The sequence below is a fragment of the Megalops cyprinoides genome, chromosome 1, assembly GCF_013368585.1.
Source record: "Megalops cyprinoides isolate fMegCyp1 chromosome 1, fMegCyp1.pri, whole genome shotgun sequence".
Classification (NCBI taxonomy): Eukaryota; Metazoa; Chordata; class Actinopteri; order Elopiformes; family Megalopidae; genus Megalops; species Megalops cyprinoides.
In genome coordinates, this window is record NC_050583.1 from 59,323,494 (window position 1) to 59,345,381 (window position 21,888).

The 21,888-nt window shown below is 39.0% G+C and overlaps 1 protein-coding gene across 5 annotated transcripts in view; it reads right to left on the reverse strand.

Annotated features, from left to right (window-relative positions):
- The window catches only part of LOC118775523 (histone acetyltransferase KAT6B-like), a 40,796-nt gene extending 19,651 nt beyond the window's left edge, over nucleotides 1-21,145 (reverse strand). For 4 of the 5 annotated variants that reach the window (XM_036525516.1, XM_036525507.1, XM_036525498.1 and 1 more), the window contains exons 1-2: nucleotides 19,568-19,735; nucleotides 16,579-17,445 (exon numbers count right to left, since the gene is read on the reverse strand). In XM_036525516.1, coding sequence (XP_036381409.1) covers nucleotides 16,579-17,199 — 621 coding nt within the window. In that variant the 5' untranslated portion in view covers nucleotides 17,200-17,445; nucleotides 19,568-19,735. Of the gene's footprint in view, nucleotides 1-16,578; nucleotides 17,446-19,567; nucleotides 19,736-20,936 lie in introns of those variants that run through there. The other variant, XM_036525490.1, reaches the window with a different exon arrangement.
- Between the last annotated feature and the right edge of the window lie 743 nt (nucleotides 21,146-21,888).

The following is a 21,888-nucleotide window of genomic DNA, read 5'->3' on the forward strand; positions in this document are numbered from 1 at the left end:
AGAGATGCCAAATCCCTTGCAATGGGGCTGTATTTTGAAAAAACACAGGTCGGGACCCTAATGTCAGGATGCAAACACTTCTAGGGTCCATCCACTGAGAATGCTTCGGAACTATTAGATACTGCTAAGTATAGCCACATCATTGCTTAGCTGATGCAGCACGGGGAGTCTGCAATACAAATGACTAAGCAAAAGTGTCGCTGGAGCAGATAAAGAGATAAATGTGCATGTAAACATAAAATAACTGAGGAGATGCGAGTGGTGAGAGGTCATGTCCAGGGCACTGCAGGCTGTTCAGAGCTGCAAGGAGGGGTTACTGAGGCGGACGCTGTCAGAATGGCTCTGTATGGCAAGAACATCTAGGTAAATGTCACAGTCGTACACTGCAGTACAGATAATGTTACGCTGCATGCCAATTTTGCTGTCCGGAAGCAATCTTGTCTGTTAAAAAATATCAGCCTAAATGGTAACGGATGGTAGAATAACCACCCATTTGATGACTGGGGGATTAAGAATTTACATCTAGTACAGGAACAGAAATGGTACGTTCATTTATAACACGGCAATGAGTCTAGAAATGAGGGGGACTGACATCATTTACCTTGTAAATTCAGATCAGGAATTATGCCAAGGAATTAAAGTGTGTGGCTTATGGCCTGCAACATCAGATGCTTTTTAGTTTGCCACAAAACCAATGCAAAATTTTATTAATTTACAGCACTTCTAATATAGTCTAACTTCTGATCTGTGCATGGATCTGATTTCAGACAGAAGAACCCATGGACTACAAGGTGGGTGGAAAAAAAAAGTGAGGAATATACAGGCCACTAAATTCATGTGCAAAATTAAAGCAAGCAGGCTATACTGAAGTACATCCTCTGGCATGCAGAATATTTCATCTTTATACAATCCTCTGGATCAAAGTAGTTGGACAAACTGTCATTTTTTTTCATTGCTTATTGATTAAGTTCTGCAGCGTCTGCAGAGAATTTTTCCTTAGCAGGAACAGACATGACTATCTAGAACACTGGCAAAACGATTGAGGTCAAGTGTACTCTGCTGGGTGGGATTTAACCGGGACGCTATAGCTTCCTAATGCCGACCAAGGGGGAAGCTTTCAGAGTAGTGTGAGCAGCAATTTGCTTCTGACAGCAGCACATCCTTTCTTGTATCGATGAGGTGGGTCAGAAAACGGCAGGAGCATTGATTCATCCACAAAGTGCTGCTCAAAATAATCATCCGGAATATGAATAGCTAACAGTAAATTGATATAGCCAGCCGGGAACAATAATAGAATTCAGACTGAATTGCTTAACGGTGGATTGATGGAATTCTCCAAGGGTCTGTTGCCGACAAACAGCACAGCCACTGCTCAGGAGGGAGCCTAAGGCATACGTTTCCCCCCCTCAGACAGAAATATGCACACCCCTTAAATGTGTTGTTCAGAACATCATAATACTTATCAACATCCTATTCGGGAACCGGAGGCAAATTACAGGCAGCCTCTCAGAGCATTCTAAAAAGGCCGAGAATGAATGACTCCGTTGGTTGTGCAACATGAACACCCCTTGCATGCAGGGGGTTGCAGTGAAATGTGTGATTTTCCTCTCACATAAGTATTATTTTGAAAGAATAAATTCTGACCTACCACACAACAATTTCAGTGAATTAGAAAGGTGTTGATGTAAGAAAGGTGTCTGTATAATAATACTGCAAAGCTTGTTGCCAAATGGATTTTAAAACGTATGAACAGCGCCTTCAGTAGGCTTGTTAGCTGCAGCAAATTCAAACAGTTGAATCTGGACGTGCTGAAAATGTTGTCAATAGTTGGTTTGTGAAAACATCAGCTTAGATATCTAACTGGAATGCCCTTTTCAGGTCTAACACATGTAATCATCCAAAAAATTCCAAGCTCAGTAATATACTTGAAATACCATCTTACATATCTGTCCATCACACCTACTGAGAAACCTTTGAAATAAACAGTAACTTACAGCCAATCTGCTGGCTAATTGCTGCACATTTGGTTTAGTGTAAACAATAGCTTGTTAAGTCAATAACAAGATTGTCTGTGAAAGTATTTGGATAGCTCTCAAAAGTGAGAAAATGAAATTATCCAGTTAGTGATGTAATGGCCACAAAAATTAGTAGTACCTAAAATAAGCAGCCCTGTTTGGAACTGTCAATTGTACATTGGTTGTGGTTCTACTCCACAACAACTTCTACAGTTGTGCAGGAGCACTGTTGTGAGAGAGATGCAATCCTTCAGCACACCTGCATGTAGCCAATGGCTACTTTTTTGCACTACAAGTACTGCAGTGTGCCACAGTGAGGTTGGCGCTAAAGAGAGGGCAGGCGCTACTCCGCTGATGTCATCAGAGCGAACTGCAAGTGCCTGATGAATCACAGGAAACTGGAGAGTGCTGAGATGAGGGGAACCTGGCTGACCTACCCACCCCCATCCCCGGAGGAACAAAGCCAACTTGCTCTGCCACCGCAGGCTCCCATACGATAGCTCATGTGTCAGCGGCTGATGACACAGCTGAGATTAAATCTGGATGGTAGGGCTCGGCCTACACTCAACACGCACATCTTTGCAGCTGAGCCACTCGGGAGCCACTATCTTGTGAATCTTTGACTGTCTGTAACTTTGGAACATAACTCCTACACAATTATGCAAGTTCCACTAGCTGATGGTTGTCTATTCAGCGTCAAGAAAACGTTCCGTTTATTATAAAAAACAAAAAGCCCAGCAATACTGTGACATAAAATTCCAAACATAAAAAAAATGTCATTACACTAACCCCTGAAGTACAAGTGACCTTTCTATGAGCAACATCCACCCCCCCATGGTTACTGTTGCTAGCTCTGTCAAGCTGAGGTAGCAAGAAATGACAGCTGAAGGGCTGTTTCTAGAACATGGTCTCCATCTTCTCACTTGTTTGTAGAAGTTTTTCCTACCCAAGCTATACATACTGTCCTTTCACATGCAAAGCCATAATTGTACAAAACTACTGTGAAAATAAAAACTGAGACTAATATTTACCATGTTCTCCAGCACTGGATGGACAGCGCTTAGTCCATACAGATACCACTGAGATAAACAGAAAGTCAACTGTCTGACTTTTACTTAATGCAAAGGCATCTCAGTGCGTTTTGTAGCTGGCTGGCTGGCTAGTCCTTGGGAGAACTGTTTGATCATCTATGACAAGGTCAGTTAGTTATCAGTGGAAGAGATGCCCATATTCAGTTGATCAGTGATGTTTATTAAAATGATGCAATCGCCCAGAGACTTAATAAGCAAATGTGACCAGCACCCATTTATTAGATCAAGCACGTCAACAAACTAAAAGCCTCCACATGAACAGCTCTCTTCATGAGATGACATGAGCTTTCATTCTGTTGTTGCTAAGGTAACAGTTCCCGTTTTCCAAAAGGTGACATATATTCCAAATCTCCATATTTAGGCTGATCATTACAGTACAGAACATTGAGTGTTCTTTAAAGGAAAAAAAAACCTCACAATAGACTAGAAATATGTTGTGAGTTAAAACAGCCTGGTGTGTGAGGAAAACCATACTGAGTCATCTACTATATAGCATTGAATTACTACCAGCCTTTGGTTCACTGATTAATTTCTGATGCAGAGGGTCATAGCTGGTATTACAATTGTGTTCAGGAAGCGCACTGGGATTTTAGAAATGGTGGTGTTCTCTTCAGTTCTGCTTCAGTGTCTCACTAGATTATAAATATCTTCATTTACACTTGCAAACTCTTTAAATCAGAACATTTAAAACATAATTATTCCCTCATGCCTTTCTGCTGTAACTAACTAAATAATTCAACCATGAACACCCCAGAAAACAATGTCCTCAATGCTTACAATTTTCTCTTAACATAGCAATGTCCCAAAAGACCAGAAAGTAACCTAGATCCAAGTCCAAATCCGGAAGACAAAGTACGTCTTATGAAAATATATACATACATAATTTCTAATATTGAACATCTGACATGAGGATATATTTCCACAATTTATTTTGTGATTTAGGGTCTAGAAAACAATTCCTTTCCACTGAACTTCCTGTGAAGGAAAGTACTAGAAAATTAACTTGACAAATGAATGTAGCTGAATATGAAACACATACATGACAGTAATTTTACGGTAGATAATCCTAAATATCCATCCAACATGTTCCATGAGATTTATGATCTCACAGAATTATACATTTTTCAATCATTTCAAACATGTGAAGGGATAAAACTTATTTGAGACGCAATTCAAGGTACCACAGATGAAAGAGCAATGAACATTGAGCATTGAGTGATTTTATAAAATTATTTTATTCACTTCAGTTTCATCCCGCTCAAACATATCCTCTCCATTAACTTAGCACCTCAGTATATACACAGAGAATAAATGGAAATAGCAATGGTATTAGCCCACATTACAATTGCCAGACCAAAGTAACACAATAGGGGGTTGAATTAGAATATGTTTACAGGTATTATGCACGATTAATCTTACTCCAACCAGCAGCGGCTATCAGGCTAATTAAATATTGAACTCTTGCACATCTGTTTTCCTTGTTTTAAGCCAAGGATGAAATGACTGCATATCCCTTCATCTGGCCAATTAGGATCCAGTTGGCTACATAAGCCTCAGAGGGTGCAGAAATAAACACTTGCAGAGGGCCTGTAGTGAAATCTACTCAACACAGCAAGGGTTTATCAGTGTAATAAAACTGCACAGAATCAATTGGTCTGCTTGTTGCATAAAATCTGACAATGAAAGGAGCAGTCTCGCAGCTGAATATTTTTATCTTAATCTAAAGGTGTTAATCACTTATCTACTGCGATATACACAACACTGAGTTAAATTAACAATCAAGCCTGAGGTAAATTTGTTATTAAACGTTCATATTAAACAGGCCTGATGAACACTTAACTGTCTGCAGTGTTGGGATGTTGACTTCCGCTATGAATGTACAACAACGGAGCTGGAAAGATTAAAGCAGATGCTAACGCATTAATGAGTCAAATGATGCCATCACGTCATCCACCATAACTGGGCTCCTACTGATCACGCTGCTTGATCTGTTTCCAGGTGGGCCCTCTGGTTCACACAGTGCTGGTGTGAAAGAGAAAAGTAAGAGATGGCCTGCTCTTTTGTTGTTCCTGGCAAACGTGTTGCAGGATGACAGCACATTTTGTGTACTTTAAGGGGGGGAAAAAAAAATAAAAAATCACTAAACCGTGTTACACTAACCCTTGTGCAGAAAAAAAACCCTCTACGGAGTATTCAGGACAGACACTCTTTGCAAGTGATCCCACTGAACAAACACCAGTAATCTGGATGTTCAATTCTATGCCATTTGTCCTGTTTCATAATCACTCGTTTGCAGCTGTCCTTCCATTATAAGACATTAATCAAACTGATCAAATCATAGTTTGCCCAGGATCCACTTTCAGGTTCCATAAGTATTGACCTTATAATAGCTACTGTAAAATGAAAGTAAAATAATCAAACCAAACCATCTGCTTCTTTAAAGCAGAAGTGTGTGTATATACCATGAACATAAGGGATCATCCACATTACAAGTGTAACTGGAAAACCCACCAGGTTTTCCCTCTTTTGATCTAAATCTAAGAGACACATATCACTGAAGTTACACAGCAGGTTTCTACAGTTAGATATCTTTAATAATTTCTGGGATTTTATGATATATGTCTTCAGCCTTGCTTATCAGATATATTTTCCAATTCATTAAGTTTAAATTCACCTCATTCAAATTTTGAATAAATTTGCCTTAAATGATTGAAATAGAAGAAAACTAATGCAGTTTCCTGCATGGAACAGCTGAAAGTGTGCTGGAACTTTATACCCCAGTGCTAAGTAGGCCTTGATGTTTTTTTAAATATTTTCATTATAAAAAAAACCTCAAATATTCCCCCAGAAAAAAAAACTGCTTACTCCAGAATGATGTTCTGTTGCAAATGTGACAAAGGAAAAGAAGAAGAATTTTGTCCAATCTTTTCTGTGAATTAGGCCAACTCTGAAAGAAATGTAATAAAAAGCTGTGGAGCAGCTGCAGACTGACCAGTCCACACAACACAATTAATCACAAAAGCCTCTTTTAATGCATTGAGCTAATCAGCACACATCCACAAGCTTTCTGGACCATCTGCAAGATGACAGACCTTGCTTATTGTGAAACAACTGGCACCATGCTATCGTGTGCTCATGTCAATGAAATTTACCTCCTAGCAACAGCCAAGCTCCATGCGTGGAAACCAAAGGCTTGTAATCGAATGAACAATTCAAAGACCGGGGAATGCCCTGTGCTCAAGATGTGATTACCAAACGGCTCCCATTGTCAGTAGCATGTTGCAAAAGAGAAAAAAAAGGTGAATTCATAGGTGTGACCGGTAACTGCTAACATGCAGAAAAAATTAGGTCATTTAAAAAAATTGTCCATAAATGTGTTGCTCATCTGAGCTTGATACAGAGTTATGTTGTTTGTGTTTTATATGCTGGGACAATGAAATATGAGCTAAAGGAATGGGGCCAGGACAGTTTACTCCGATGTCTTACTTTGAAAGGGCTTCTACACAAGGATTTTTTTTCCCAGTTTTATAAAAATAATTCAGGCAATGGGTAGGTTTAACTAAGCTTGACAAGATATCATTTTAAGAACACTGCTTTTACATTCAAAAAAGACATTTTGTGCTGATAATTAGTGGAAACATACCATCCCAACCCAAAACAAAACACTGTGACCAGACTGGAGAGGATACAGCACCACCTCCTAATTTAAATGATACATGATGACCCTTGAACAGACTTTCAGTGGCATCATTCACTATAGACAGGCAATCAATATTATTGCTATATCCCATTCTGGAAAAAAAAATCAGAGGGATGCACAAGTTTAAATCCTTATTTTCATACTTAAAATAAACAACTATGTAAAACTCTATCCTACATATACTACATGCTACCTAAGGTGGTGTGGCGTGATGCTGGTTGAATACATTTATTTTTCAATTGCTTTCGCACTACACCCCGAATCAAATTAACACAAATGGAACCAGTTTCTGTTAGCGAGAACAACACCCTAATCTTTACAATAATTTCAAGTTCATTTAATGTGAGAATATTAGAGAACAGAGGAATACCAAAAGCTGTATCAGGACTCTGAGGGCATACAGTAAACATGCATTCAATATTCATAAATCAATATTTAGCTAAACTTTGTTTTTACACTTAACAGAGAACAGACACATATATGGATCACCCTGGGTTGAAATCAACTCCATTTTGGAAATACTTCTTAAAGTTTAATGAAATGTGGTATGCTGCACTGAGGGGAAATGATGTAATATTCAGTCTAAATAGAATCAACATAAACAGCTTCTTCAGCATTTGTATCTTCTGTTTTTTTGAAGAAGTAGGCATCTTCACAGCTGAAGTGGTCATCATTCATGTGGAATGACCCATTTAATGTTTATCATGAAACAGGCCTGATCAGTATCCTGTCACATCATGAATAAACAGATGTTAGATAGGGACTGCGTGGTCTTCAGCAATTATGAGGAATGTATATATTAGGAATACAAAGTTCCTAAAATACTGTGGTCTGATCCAAAATGACCTTGTCAAACACTTCATTATTATTAGTTTACGCAACAACAATAATACAAAACATATACTAGTGCATTAATGCACATAATCATAGTAAGTAGGTTACAATACATATGTAAAATAACGATAAACAGAATATCAGAAAAGTTACGCATGGAAAGTTACGTATGTATGATAATGAATGAACTGTTAACCATATTTAAACTGTTACTTCATTTTTGTTAATACACTACACTCATCAAATTGTCGTTGACAACTAGTATCATTACAAGCTACTCTAAGCTCCTGATGCAAAGACACATGCTAAATGGAACACAACATTATGGAACCAATTAGACCACTCAGACAAAATGATTCAATAATTCATCAATTGGTTGTCTTTTACCTTCTAGCAGATATTACAGACTTTGGAGTTTTTCCCCGTTGGTTCCAAATTTCATTAAAACATTTAATTTTACTTTGCACAAGTCATTTTCAGTGTACCTCTACCTAAGTGTTACCTCTTTCATCCAGTCTCCTTATACTGGTGGGGCCTGATGTTTCCTCTTATATGTAATACAGTGATGATATTTACAGATCTTACTGTTATGAGTTAAAGGTTTTAGGAAGCATTAATCTCCTAGTATGTACAGTACTTGGTCTGACCTTACTGTAACATTAACTGTATTTGGTATAGTTTTACCTAATGTTTCCCAGCATGGTTACAGAACATTACATGATGAAATCATACACCACCATAGGAATGTTCATAATTTCTTAGGTTGAAAGTGTAGGCAATAACAACAACAACAAAAACTTTGAATGAATACTAATTGTGTCAGCCTAAAATACGCTTTTTAAATTGATCTCCCAGGGTCAAAAATTCACGTTTATTTTTCTTCACATTTTCTTCCCAGTTGTAGCCTGACATGTCTCCACTATGAATCTTCAATTTTTTTTCAATAAAAAAAAAAAATGTTCTGTGTGGGGTTTTAAGCTTTTGTGCTTTGAGGAAGCCTTCTGGTCTCTGAGAAGCAAAATTTTTAAGAGCCTTCATAAAGGTGTACAATTTTGAAATATTTAAATGAAATATGCTTGGGGAAGTACAAATGCATCATTTAACTCGTGAAACCTCATTGGTACTTGGCCTTTACGTAAATTTTGAAAGGTTTTTTCCGTCCATGATCTTTCAGTATTTTCAACAAGCCACCTTGAAATATCTTGGATAGTTTACCATTGCTGTTAACTGGAGATAGCGTGCATAGCTCTCCCATCATATCAATAAATGTATGGGATTCTTCACATATTTTAATTGGCTGGTATGAAACTGGACCGTCAATAATCTTAATTATGTCTTTACTTGTGAAGGTATAGGGAATTTCAAGGTCTTTTTGCTTTCAGAAAAATTATTCCGTCTTAACCTAACTATGGTTTCAATCAGAATGAAACCAGGCCTGTAATGGTCTTTCTTAGTTGACATGCCAAGTAATAGGAAAACAATCAGTTCTGACTCTAGCACCATCAATGCGAATCACTCATATTCAGTGCAAATGCTTTGAAAAAATACTGATTTCCTAAACTTGTCGCCTGACTAAAACCGTACACTGTACTTATCTGTCCAATGTACAAGGAACCACAAGGGAATGCATATTTATTTGTGTATACTAATAAAAAAGTAATTATCCTTTAGCAACCCCTGTAGTTAAGGCTAGATTATACACCAGGATTAAAGTGATTTAGCCACGATTATAGCCGTCACGAGTTTGTAACAACTCTTCCTGAAATTTGCCATATGCACACTAAAATCGTAACAGTTTAGCAGTTCAGATCTTGTTGTGTGCCAGGTGCTTATGAGTGACAATATTAGTGAGGACCTACAAGCAGCAAGTGAATTCTAATGTGTCCAAAAATGACCAGAACTGCATTCAGCACCACGTTTCACAAACTGAACTGACCAAAGAGCTACCAACCAATTAAAAATGACCAAAAACAAAGCTACGGAAGACACACTGGCAACAAGACTCAAGCAGAGAGACAAAAACAATGGACAAAGCTGTGAAAAATGTCCTCATACAGCCACAGCGTGATGAAGAGAGTTAATCTGATCCATCCACCTACCATGACAAACACCGGAAACAGATTTAAGGTAAAAGAAAGCTAGGTGGCTTGGTCAAAATTGTAGATGATATTCTATGTCCCAGGGTTATACTTTAAAAACCTTTCAGAACCTCTGGACAGCAAGAAAATACCAGGCCTGATAACACAGCAACAGCAATAAATGCCAGGTAAATGGCCAAGCCCATTTACATACACTTATACAGAGATATGCTGATAAGGAGAAGATTTGTAACCTACCATAAACTGTTTCTTCATGTCACAAGTTCAAACCATAAAAGCTTACTTTGTGAAGACTGTATACTAATTACATCTGTTAGGGCTTATCTTGGTATGATAGTGATAAGTCATTACTACCTGACGATAGCCAATGTGCATCGCTATGAAGGCCCATGCACCAAACTACATACAGGGCTCACTGCAAACCATCGAAAGCTTGTAGACAGATATTTTTCACACATGCTTTAAGAAGTTAATGGTGCACCCAATATTCAAGTATTCAGTGATATGAGAAATCGCATTGTCTATAATCAGTAAAGACATGGAAGTTCTTCAGCTCCTGCAGAGCTCTAGCAGATTTTTGAGCAGACTAGTTTTTTCTACACTTAAGTTAACATAAGTTAAGTTTTTTAAGTCACCAAAGTATCTCATGCTTCATGCCAAACCGTGCACTATGACATCATACACAAATATTTATTGGACACAATACAGTTTACACTCCAGTCCTCCATCATATACTCTTGTACCCACTCACTATGGCACCTGAGGTGGCTTAAATTACTCTTGCTCAGTGAAAATATCAAATAGGGCTGTTAATATAGCTTAGTTTTTTAATGTGCACAGATACAGGCAGCCAGCACAGCTCAAGACACCCACAGATGAACTGTGGAAATTTGTAGAATGAAAGCTGCAACCCCAATTGAAGAATGGCAGCAAATACAACACTTGTGCGTACATACACTATATGGACAAAAGTATTCGGATGCCTGAGCATTACATTGTAATGACACTGTATTCAAATACATATACTTTAATATGGAGTTGGTCCCCCTTTTGCAGCTATAACAGCTTCCACTCTTCTTGGAAGGCTTTCCACAAGATTTTTGAGTGTTTCTGTGGGAATTTGTGCCCATTCATTCTGTAGAGCATTTATGAGGTCAGGCACTGATGTTGGACGAGAAGGCCTGGCTCGCAATCTCCGTTCCAGTTCATCCCAAAGGTGCTCGATGGGGTTGAGGTCAGGGCTCTGTGTGGGCCAGTCAAGTTCTTCCACACCAAACTCATCAAACCATGTCTTTATAGTCCTTGCTTTGTGCACTGGGGCACAGTCATGTTGGAATAGAAAAGGGCCTTCCCCAAACTGCTGCCACAAAGTTGGAAGCATAGCATTGTCCAAAATGTCTTGGTATGCTGAAGCATTGAGATTGCCCTGCACTGGAGATAAGGGGCCTAGCCCAAACCCTGAAAAACAGGTGTGGCCAAATACTTTTGTCCATATAGTGTAGCTTCAACTCCACAGCATAGTAACAATTTTTCTTGGAGTCAATCTCAGGCTAACGGCTGGTCTGCAGTTTATTCAGTAAGTAATTCAAACATAGCGAGGAATGGCGCAACAGATTTTCATTTTTAACAGTGTAAATTTTAACAGTATAAAAATAACTTCAATTTTCTCTCAGCACAAACAGCCATTGCCAAAAACTACTAAAAAATCCTAATCCTACCATCTACAAGCTATTTCAGACAAGCTGCAGTTTCTACAGCAAATAATTTTCACACACATCACTGTCTCTCGCCATGGTGTGCAACTGTGTCAGAAACATGTTCAACAAAATATTACAGAATTATTCAAGTTGGAAAAAACTAATATTAAAAAACAGTACGTGTGCCAAGCGAGTCATGTTGACAGCTTATTACGGCTCAAGTGCTGCTGACCACAAACCATTACAGTTGAACTTCTCTGGTTCTGTCTCCACTTGCCTACCTCATGTATTTTGTAGTCAAATTAGTACACTTGCTCCCCAACACGCATTTACTTAAAATTAAAACATAAGAAGAAATTGTGATGCTTTTGACATTCCTATACATTCTAAAGTATTTGGTAAATGTTCACTCACTGTCTTGCATCTTGGCATTCTATGTGAGGACCATTCTGCCTAGCTAGGCATAAGAATAATTAAAGAAATACAAATCCAACTGCTATTACAGTGTGCTACCAGACGTCTCCCTGCCTATCAGTGTACTGCCGTTTCCAAATTGCCTTATAAAGTGGATATCAACCCAACATGCTCTCCATTAAATCTTACAGATGTGCGCAGATGTGTGGTTCTTACTTTTCCTAACTGTAATCCCTGATCACATTTTTTCAGTTGACCCAACAATTATACCACCTCCATCAGATGCTCTCATATTTTTACCAAGCCCAAGTCATCTGAATGGATCGCTTGGCCCAAATATTAGAGCCATTACCTCATACTCATGAATTAGCCAAGTCATTGTCTGCCATTTTATGTATTGTTGAATACAAAAATAAAAACAGCTCTTGTAAAACTAGCTTGCAAATTATTTTTTTTTTTAGTTATCATTATTGTCATTATTGCCAGCAGAAGTTCGCTGATATCAAAACATGGGATAAACACACCCACTTCTGCTTGTTTATAGGGCCAACCCACTGTCTGTGGGATGGGCCAACACAATGAAGGCTTCAGATTTCTGTGGAAACATCTTTGGCTTACCTCAGGTACAGTACTTCTATGGCAGGACAACAGGAATGCCACTCATTGTGTATCAATGACAGGGTTAAAGATAAAAAGGTACAAAAATTCTCTGCTAAAACTCAAACCTATAGAATCTGTACTAATAAATCAGAGCCTCAGCCACAGCAACTGTTTTGAAGGAAAAAAAAGAAGCAGAATCTTCCCTCTTTACGCAGCCATTTGAAATTGACACTCGTAACACCTCCGCAGTCATACGAGAGTGCTGAAGCGAGACAAATATAATCCTCTGCTAAACTTACATGTAGCCATCTGCTATTTTTCATGATGGTTATTCTACTGATGTCATCCTATTCACTTGCAGGCACCTGACTCCAGTGAGATCTCAGCTGGCCTAAGATCACTGACTGCTAAGATCACTGCTGGCTTATGAGACTGTAGGGCTGAGGCTCTACTGAAGACGAATGCCTGGGTGACTGAGCCACTTGGTAGCCCCGAGCAACCTTTGCATACAGCAACATAATTTGAATGGGCACCCGTTTGTGTTGGTGCTAATGTGAGACCTAAGGGAAGTGAAGACATTCAAATTCCAGCTCTCGACCAGTAAGGTGGAACGACAAACTTTGTAGCAGAGGCATTGTGAGCAGCAATTACTGTTGTCCTCACAGAGGGTGGCAAGACTTCAAAAGTAAATTCAGTAAATTAACGGAAGATGTAGCTGTGAAACATGCTCCTGGAGTTCTATCTGCAGTCTCAATGTGTTACTGTTAAAAGGTTCAGAGTTACAGGTTTTGCAATCTGACATGGCTATACGCCAAACCAAAGTTGAGAATTGTGACACCAATATGTTTGAACATTCTATCAGTTGATACAGATCTATCTATGAGCCACAGTTAGCCATATATAAGAACGTTACTTTGTAAAATCCGAAACTAACAACGTCACTGCCCGGTAGCACGTTTCACCCCATTGTCAGGGCAAGTCCGATGTATGACACATACACCCCCAATTAAAATACCAAAGTTTTGTGACAGAATAAAAGGCTATTGCTACAATATTTTGCAAATATAGGCAACTGTGGAATAAGCCTGTCCTTTCCTTAATTTTGTCTTCCATTTTCACATGCAATGCCTATAAAGTGTGTCACTCAAACATTTATTATTGACATTAAAATTACTGATACTACCAGAATCCAGAATTATATATTTTTTAAATGCTCTCCCCAATAAACATACCAATGTTCATGGGGAAGATTGGCAGACAATTTCCAATCACAAGTTAGCCAACACCCTCTCACCATGACATTTTTGCAGGTGAGTGTGGAAAACAAATTCAAATCATTATTATTAAACTACAGGCAGCAAACTACCAAACTTGATGTGAGCCAGACCTGATCAGTTCAATTTCTACTACACATATTATTGGGCTCATAATTACTAGCTAATTACTAGCTACTTCACTGCACTAGAGATTTAAATAAACGTTTAACTGTTTCCTAATTGCCCCTTTGGCCAGTTTGATCCATCTTAGCTCTGCTAGCCTGTCAAAAAGGTAGGTTCCTACTGGCTATCCATCACCATCCACCCATCTGCTAAATACTAATGTACAGTAGCTACAGTCGGAGCTAGCCTCTCTCTCAAAAACATACACAATTAGCTTGTGACTGAACGTACAGAGAAGAGCTGAATTAAAATAAACAAATTCACACACAAGTACATAATTGTATGGTTGTGTCTGAGAGAGAGAACCCCTTTTTTAATTTGGAATGCCCACTGCCCCCCCCCCCCCCCCCACCCCCACCCCCCAATCATTCCCCAGTTTGGAATACCCAATAATATCCTTCGATATGCAGCCCCTTTTATCAAACCGTCCAGCATCAATATGGGAGAGACTGACAAAATGCACACTCTCTTCCAAAACACGTGATGCGTTGCCGCAGTCCTCGGTTGCACAATGCAGTCTTCTTGCCCACTTCAAGTCACTTCATGCACAGCTGTACAGTCAGACCTGCGGGTGCCCCCTTTGACCAGGGGATACCACCAATTATCAGCGGAGAGAACTAAGCCTCTGACCGACCTACCCTGCTACTGAGCTATATCTCCAATTTTCCAATTTGTTGCACTGCTATAGAGTCCCTGTCATCATCAACTGACGTCATAGGTTCAGCTGAAACTGGACCATAGTGATCAACGGTGTGTTTGCAACAGCAAATGCTTTTACTAGTTGAGCCACTCTGGAGCCCCAAGTATAAAAACCACCCAAAGCCATTACTACTGCTTGTTCAGTTTTTGAGTTATAAGCACTGCAGCTATCATTAACGAGCTAAGTTAGTCAATAGTTCTTTTCTGAGCCATCTGTTACTGGAAGAGTGAAAACAGAAGACAAATTTCATGGTTTGGTGCCTGACTGGGACTGCATAGGACAGTTTTGTATCAGTAGGCCTAACATATCTGCCTGTGAGGCCAAAATTGACCTACAATACACGTTTACAACAGACTAAAAGTTAAAATGCACAAGAAGTATTTTTAGCACATTATCTAAAACAGGCAAATAATTCAGGCCTACAGAGGCAGTACATGTAAACAGTGTTAGCTATAAGTTTAAAAAATTAATGGCGGCCACAACTGAAAACAAGCAATGAGACTGCTGAAATGCAGACTCAACTACTTCTACACAAACAACAAATCAATGTCAGCAAATCAATACGGCACACATCTCTTAACTGGGATCAAAAAAAGAGAGCAAATGCTTACTGTTTACAGCACATAGAGTCTACCTGGCATTTTTGACAGTCCATCTGACCAGAGAAAGAGAACATCTCGCAATTCCACATAGCCTATAACTTAAGTAATCACCTGTTTCCAAAGCAATTATTTGGACTGAGGTGATGTTATTTCAAAACAGCCATTTTGTGGCAAGATTTTCAAATGACAGTTTTCAAGAAAAATGCACCTTGCATGCATTTTGCATAATTAGACATTTAAGAATTATATGCCCTTTTTAACCATATCAAGACTCGCAGCCTATTTGTGTAATAAAACATTTTTGTTTTCAGTACAGATGGGAAAATAATTAGCAAATACCATGTGTCTTGTAACAGCATCATTTTGAACCCATGTCTTCCTAGATAATTAGGCAATTACATCAAAGCTGTCAACATAAAAGTCAATCTTCATTTGATGCTACAAATTATGAGACAGTGAATCAGCTTCAATTTCACAGAAGTCTACTCGCAATACAAAATGAGTGTCAGACTGCCCAGGAAAGAAACAGATATAATAAGAACACAATGTGGAGTTAAATATTGCCTAATTAAGCATGAAACACAGTAACCAGATCTTGTTCCTTACTAAACCATTACAAATAATTTCACAATCAATAAAGTTAATGAAACCTGGGCTGAATGTCCCATTTTTCCCCATTATGACCCTACACATTGATTAAGCAGTTAAAATATCTATCGATGAGCCTGTTGTATAAACGCTTGCAGAAAAGGCAACACCAAACTGTGGCAAAAAAAAACAACTGGAGGACATCAAGGTGGGTGGGGGGGGCATACTGCTTTGAAGACTTCAATTGATTCATCTACCTCAATCTGCATGCCTTTTTTTTAATTTGACATTGTCAGTGCGAGGAAATTGCATTCATTTGAATGTGAAAAAAATAAATAGGTAGATATTTACTCCCAAATAAATCATGTGAACTTTTTTGGAAAGGATCTTAGGCTTTCCTTCATGAATAAGGACAATGAAACGGAACTTCAGATTCTTATTGTGAAAGAATCATGAAATTTATGGCCTCTTCTTTTGCACATTCACCATTAAACATAAGAGCATGACACTGTATGTGTAGTCATTCAGACTAATAGAATCTTATATAAGACTCTCCTGACAACTGCTGTGAGACTATGCTGCATATTTGAAGTGTTATTGATATTTGTTTTATTCACACCTACATCAGCAGAGCAGCACTCCACTGTTCAAGTCATGCAGGACACCAGACATTGGTAACCTAGCATTCTGGCAGAGGCCAAGACACCTCTGACTGAGGGCTTGACAACGTTTTAATCAGGAGACATTACAACATCAATAGCATGCAATTTAAAAAGGTGTGGCTTTTGGTGCAACGTACCTGGTCTTTCTCATGTGGAAGAAGTGTAACACGTGTGAGGAGCAATGGGGAAGCACTTGTACATCTGGAAGATGCCCTTGCCTCTGCACTTCCATAGTTCATTCTGTAAAGTGGTCCATTCTTCAATAACCTTCCATTATTAACCGCTCGTTTAGCCGCTAGCCGTAGCCGTTGCTGGAACATTGGGTTGCTGATGATGTTTGACAGGTCATCCTGGTTCCTTAGGAATCTTTCAATGTTCTTCAGTGAGGAACCACTGGCATCATCAAGACCTTCAATAGCTCTTTTCAGTATCGTATTCCAATCTACATGACGCAGGTCAACTGAGCTCCATGCAGATCCTTTAAGAGGCACAGAAATGCCTCCAGATTTGACAGATGCTATTCGCCCAGGGTTGTCAGGGTCTTTATACGATGCACACCCCTTATTTGTAACCTTGAGGATGGAGCCATCATGAACACTTAATTCCAAATGCTCAAGTACCGTCTTCTTGTCTAGTCCATGCAACCCTGCAACAGCATGGCATATTCTCTCTTCCGAAGGCCTTTGCTTTTGCCTTTTGATCTTCTGTATTGCTTCAAGAATCCACTCCGTGTACAAGGGGTTTGCAAGTTTTACCATGATTGAACAATTTGTTTCAGGACAGAGTGATCCATATAGCTTTACCTTTCCTTATTACAAATTAAATGCATCCATAGTTCAAAAAGGACTCTGAAAATAATCTGACAACCATAACATATGACATTCTTGTAATTCCTGGTAAGGATGAATTAAATTTCAGATCAGGGAGATCTGAAGATAGTTACTCAATGGTTGGGACTGCCTCCACTAAACAACCTTGCTCTGTAAATGTCCTTCAGCTGAATCCTAAAACAAAGGAGAATAAAGAGCAGATTACTTCAGTAATAAAATATACATGATAATTACTTAACTTTTTCTTTCATTCTTAATTCTCAGCAAAACATTTCAAACTAAGTTTGCAGCTTTGATATTTCATTTGCAACCTATTTCAAAAGAATACAAGAAGCTGTTTTGACTGCAAACTTTTTATTATATTCTTCCAGATGCAAACAGGCAAGTTTCACTAGAGAGAACAGTCATCAATTTACACCCTTCTTCTGACTATCCTGGAAAAGAAGGACCTTCTGTAAGATAAGGGCTTCAAAGATCACTGCCTAACTGACTGCCCATCTTCATATTGCCCATCCTGATATTCAACAGATGACATGGCTTGAATGTGTACTGAAGCTTCCTTCCTTTCTTGCTTGCTTTTACAAAAAAAAAAACCCTCACACCTAATTTGATTATGACAGTATTACCAGCACTGCAGTGACCACAATTTCATTCCATCCATGCAACACACACCACTGCAAAGAAACCACTTCCTTGTCTCTAGTGGATAAGGCACATCCACAAAGCTGCAATAAATCTGTGACAGCTGACAGCAGACTGCAGTGAAAATTGTGTTTTGAGAAGCCAGTTTAGAGACCACGTGTAGGCTAATTACATTCCTAATGTAATGCACAAGGGTTCCAAAACATTGATTTCTTTATTCAGACATTGGTGTAAACCAGATGGACCTACAAAACAACATTAAAAAAAACAACACAGTAAGAGACAGATGGATTATAAACCTGCCAGAGCGACAGGGGATGGAAGCAGTCTTGAAAATTTCAATCCATTAGAGTTTGCCTGAAACTTTAATCAGCAGACCCAGCTCTTTCTGTGTTAACCAAAAGGAAAACGTTGACCTACCTTTAAACTATTATAGGAGTAAGGGCTTAATTTTAAGTGCAAACACTGTATGCCACCAATATAGTTAGCCAGATTAATAAATAGGCTAAACGTTAACTAATGACTAATTCACAATTTACACTGAGTCTAGGAGATTCTGCCTACAATACTAATTCTTTAGGTTCAGTCATTATTTAGATAAGAAGTCATGGTAAGAAAGGTCAACAACGGCCCAGGATGACTAGGACTGCCCATCTCTGATGCAAAACAGCCAGATTTTTCCAAAGCTAAATGCAGAACTTTTCTGTAACCACGCTTAATAACTGCTGTAGAAATGTAGGCATATGTGAAATCCAGTGTTAACGCTACATCATAACAACGTCTGATAAATGTAATTCCGTTTCATCCGCCTAATCTGACTTTCATAAATAAAAATGAAGAAAACTAGCAGTGCATCGAGCAACCAGCAGGTGACATTTGGCTATTGTGCAACTTCAAATTCTTCAACTCCAAGCTATCTTGCTTCAAAACCCGATATTCGCACATCAAACCCGGCTCTATACTGCAGCATCAGGGTCAAACTAGAACTGCAGCGAAGAGACAACAGCCATTGCATCCCTATCAACGATTCCTCTTAGGGTCCATTCCATCATTTGCTATAATCATCTCAATCAATGAATGGCTGCTTCAGCACTTAAGCATACAGTGTAGACAGTTATGACTAGCAACTCAGAGATAGTTGCTATCTCAGTTTTTTTCTGTCTTTTTGCAAACTAGCAAGCTAGCTGACTAGCTAGCCAGATAACAGCGCAATTTAAGTGCCAGCGCACTTAGCAATCTACAGCTGGGTCGCTTTAATTTTTAAGTATTTGGGACATTCCGAAATACTTGTTTTAAAATCGTTTACTGAAATAGAGTTGTAGACAGAACTGTCAGATTGTCTAAGAAAATAATTTAACTTCAAAAGTTAGCTATGCTAGATAGCAAGCTGGCTAGCTGGCTATGTTAGCTAGCTATTGCCACCAAGCTATCAAGCTGCCTACCTACCCAGTTCGCAGCGCAAACCAACCAGCTAGCTAGCCAACTCCGTGCTAGCTAGCTATAGAGCTAGACAGGGCTAACGATTACAATCAACTCAGATCTCACGCTAAACATTTCATGACAGCTTCCGAAAGATGACTGTGGATAATTTATGACGGCACGTTAATACTCCAATTAACCTGTGACTGCTCCGAATGAAAGACAAATCACAAACCTTGCCTTCTAGCAGCTGAGTGGCTGAGGGTTGCACTGCTGCCTGCTGCTGGTGTTACCTAAACAGACGCCATTTTGTTACAATGTTGTAGTTTACATGAATCCGACATGACACTGATTACAACCCAATGGAGTCTCATTAAACCTTACCTACACACTGATGCGCCCTCCCTAGCAACTTTAATATTGGTTGTAAAAGACAAGATCCGATTTCTGGTTTGATAAAGCACATGCCAATCATCAAACATAAGCTCTGCCCAAATAAGAATTTGTTGGCTACATGATCTGTCACTGATAGCCACTTGCCCCGCCTTTTAAGGTACCTGCTTGTACAAAGTGCCTGGGACTTCTCTTTCGACAAGACATTTCCAATCCTTTCACAGCACTAGACAGCTAATTTCATAATCAAATTGCTATCCATAAGATAAAAACATTCTGTAAACTGAACGAGAAGGCAGTAACTGCTAGAAGTTATAGGAAAAACAGTCAATGACTTGGCAAATATAGTGCGACAAGTCACAGACTACCTTAACTCATGCTCCTCCTTGAAACGATTGGTTACACTTGAAAGTGATTTGAAACATTTTAGATTTTAATTGGTGGGCTTTTATATCCATCACATTTGCTGAAGTGTCACACAATCCTTGTACTAGTGGCTGCTAGCTGTACTTTAATTTGTTTAGCTATGATCACCCTCGCTTTTCACCCCCAGTATTAGCCATCTGGCTTCACGGTCCCCCCTTTTAATTGCACACCTTGCGATAGGAAGCGAGCTAGTTAGATGCATGCATTTTACTGCTGGATAACTACCTAATATTTTCCCTCGTGTATTCTGCGACCAGAGAAACAAGTTCCTCGGCGTGTTCATTTTGGCTTTAATTAATGTTATATCAACGTCACTGACGTAAAGCATAACCTTCCAGCAAGCGAGCTACCCCAGATACTCAACGCTACACGTTCTGTATTCACTAACTTGCTGGTTAGCAGGCAACCTCCCCATCATCTTCATAGCCAGCATCATAACAGCTAGTCTGGGTAGCAAGCCAAAAATACCCCCATACAACTTTACATTATTTAATAGCAAATGGAAATCTATCTGGAACATTCCGCACAAATATCCATCCTGTTCCTTCACGTTGGTCCGTGCATTTACTATTGTGCATCTTTGCGCGGTTTAATTTTAAACCTGGATTTAGTACTCGGTGATGATGAACCCAGCCAACTAGCTAACTGGCTAAGTAACAATTTTCAAATGAACAGCGCTTTAAAATGTAGGAAACAAAACGGCCAGGTACATGCAACATTAAAATAAAACGAGAGAAAGAAAAAAAAAAAACGCCCGGTGATAAAATGTGCTGGTAGCTGGTTACCTTGTCAAGTTTTCGGGATCTCTTCTCTTCAAAACGCAATACTTGAAACGATGAAGAATAAATATAAAAAGGAAGTATATCCAAAAGCTTTCTTGTGGCTAACGTGATTTAATAAATGAACGCACGCGACAGCTCTCGCTGAGGCAGAAAGGACCTGATAACAACTAATTGAAAGGTTAATCTACATAGCAGCCTGTGACAAAGTAGTACCCTCCCCCTTCTTCACTCAAGCTATCTGTAATGTTTGTAGCGCAGTGTGTGTGTGTGCGCGCGTGTGTGTGTGAGTGATCACGGGGAAATAACGACAATTGTATTTTTTTCCACATGGGAAAAAGACCACCTTGCAACGCTGGGAGAAAAAAAATATACAAATGAATTGATCCAAAGGAATGACAGCTCTTGTGAAGTCAGATATTCCCCAAATACCAAATCGTGGAGCCAGTAGCTATTTGACTCTCATAAACATTTACTACTTCTAATTAGCGGAATCAAGGGCTGTTCAAATAATGCCCTTGCCATTTTTGGATTAGCCGTTTTATTGCACGCAACTGAATGGATCTTTACACATCTTCACACATTCCCAAATCGCGGGTATTTCAGATATAACATGAAAAATAAATAGCTCACTATTTTCTACTGGGAAAGAGTCGGTGTGTGTGTGTTTTTTTAGGAAGACACACATGTCAATGTCAAACGATGACAAATCAATTATAAATAAGCGACGACAGCAAGCATAATTATTGACAACGAAAATGATTTGACAATGAACGTGTCAAGATTTTGTGATGATGTTAAATTGGCGCGAAATACTTAATTCTTGTCACGAAAACAAACTTGCACCCAAATGGTAGCCTGTTATGCTCAATCATTTCATGATTAACAAGCACAGAATTACTATCTATCAGATATGGAGAAAAATGTCTGCTTAATGAAAATTTACCTTGATTTTTAT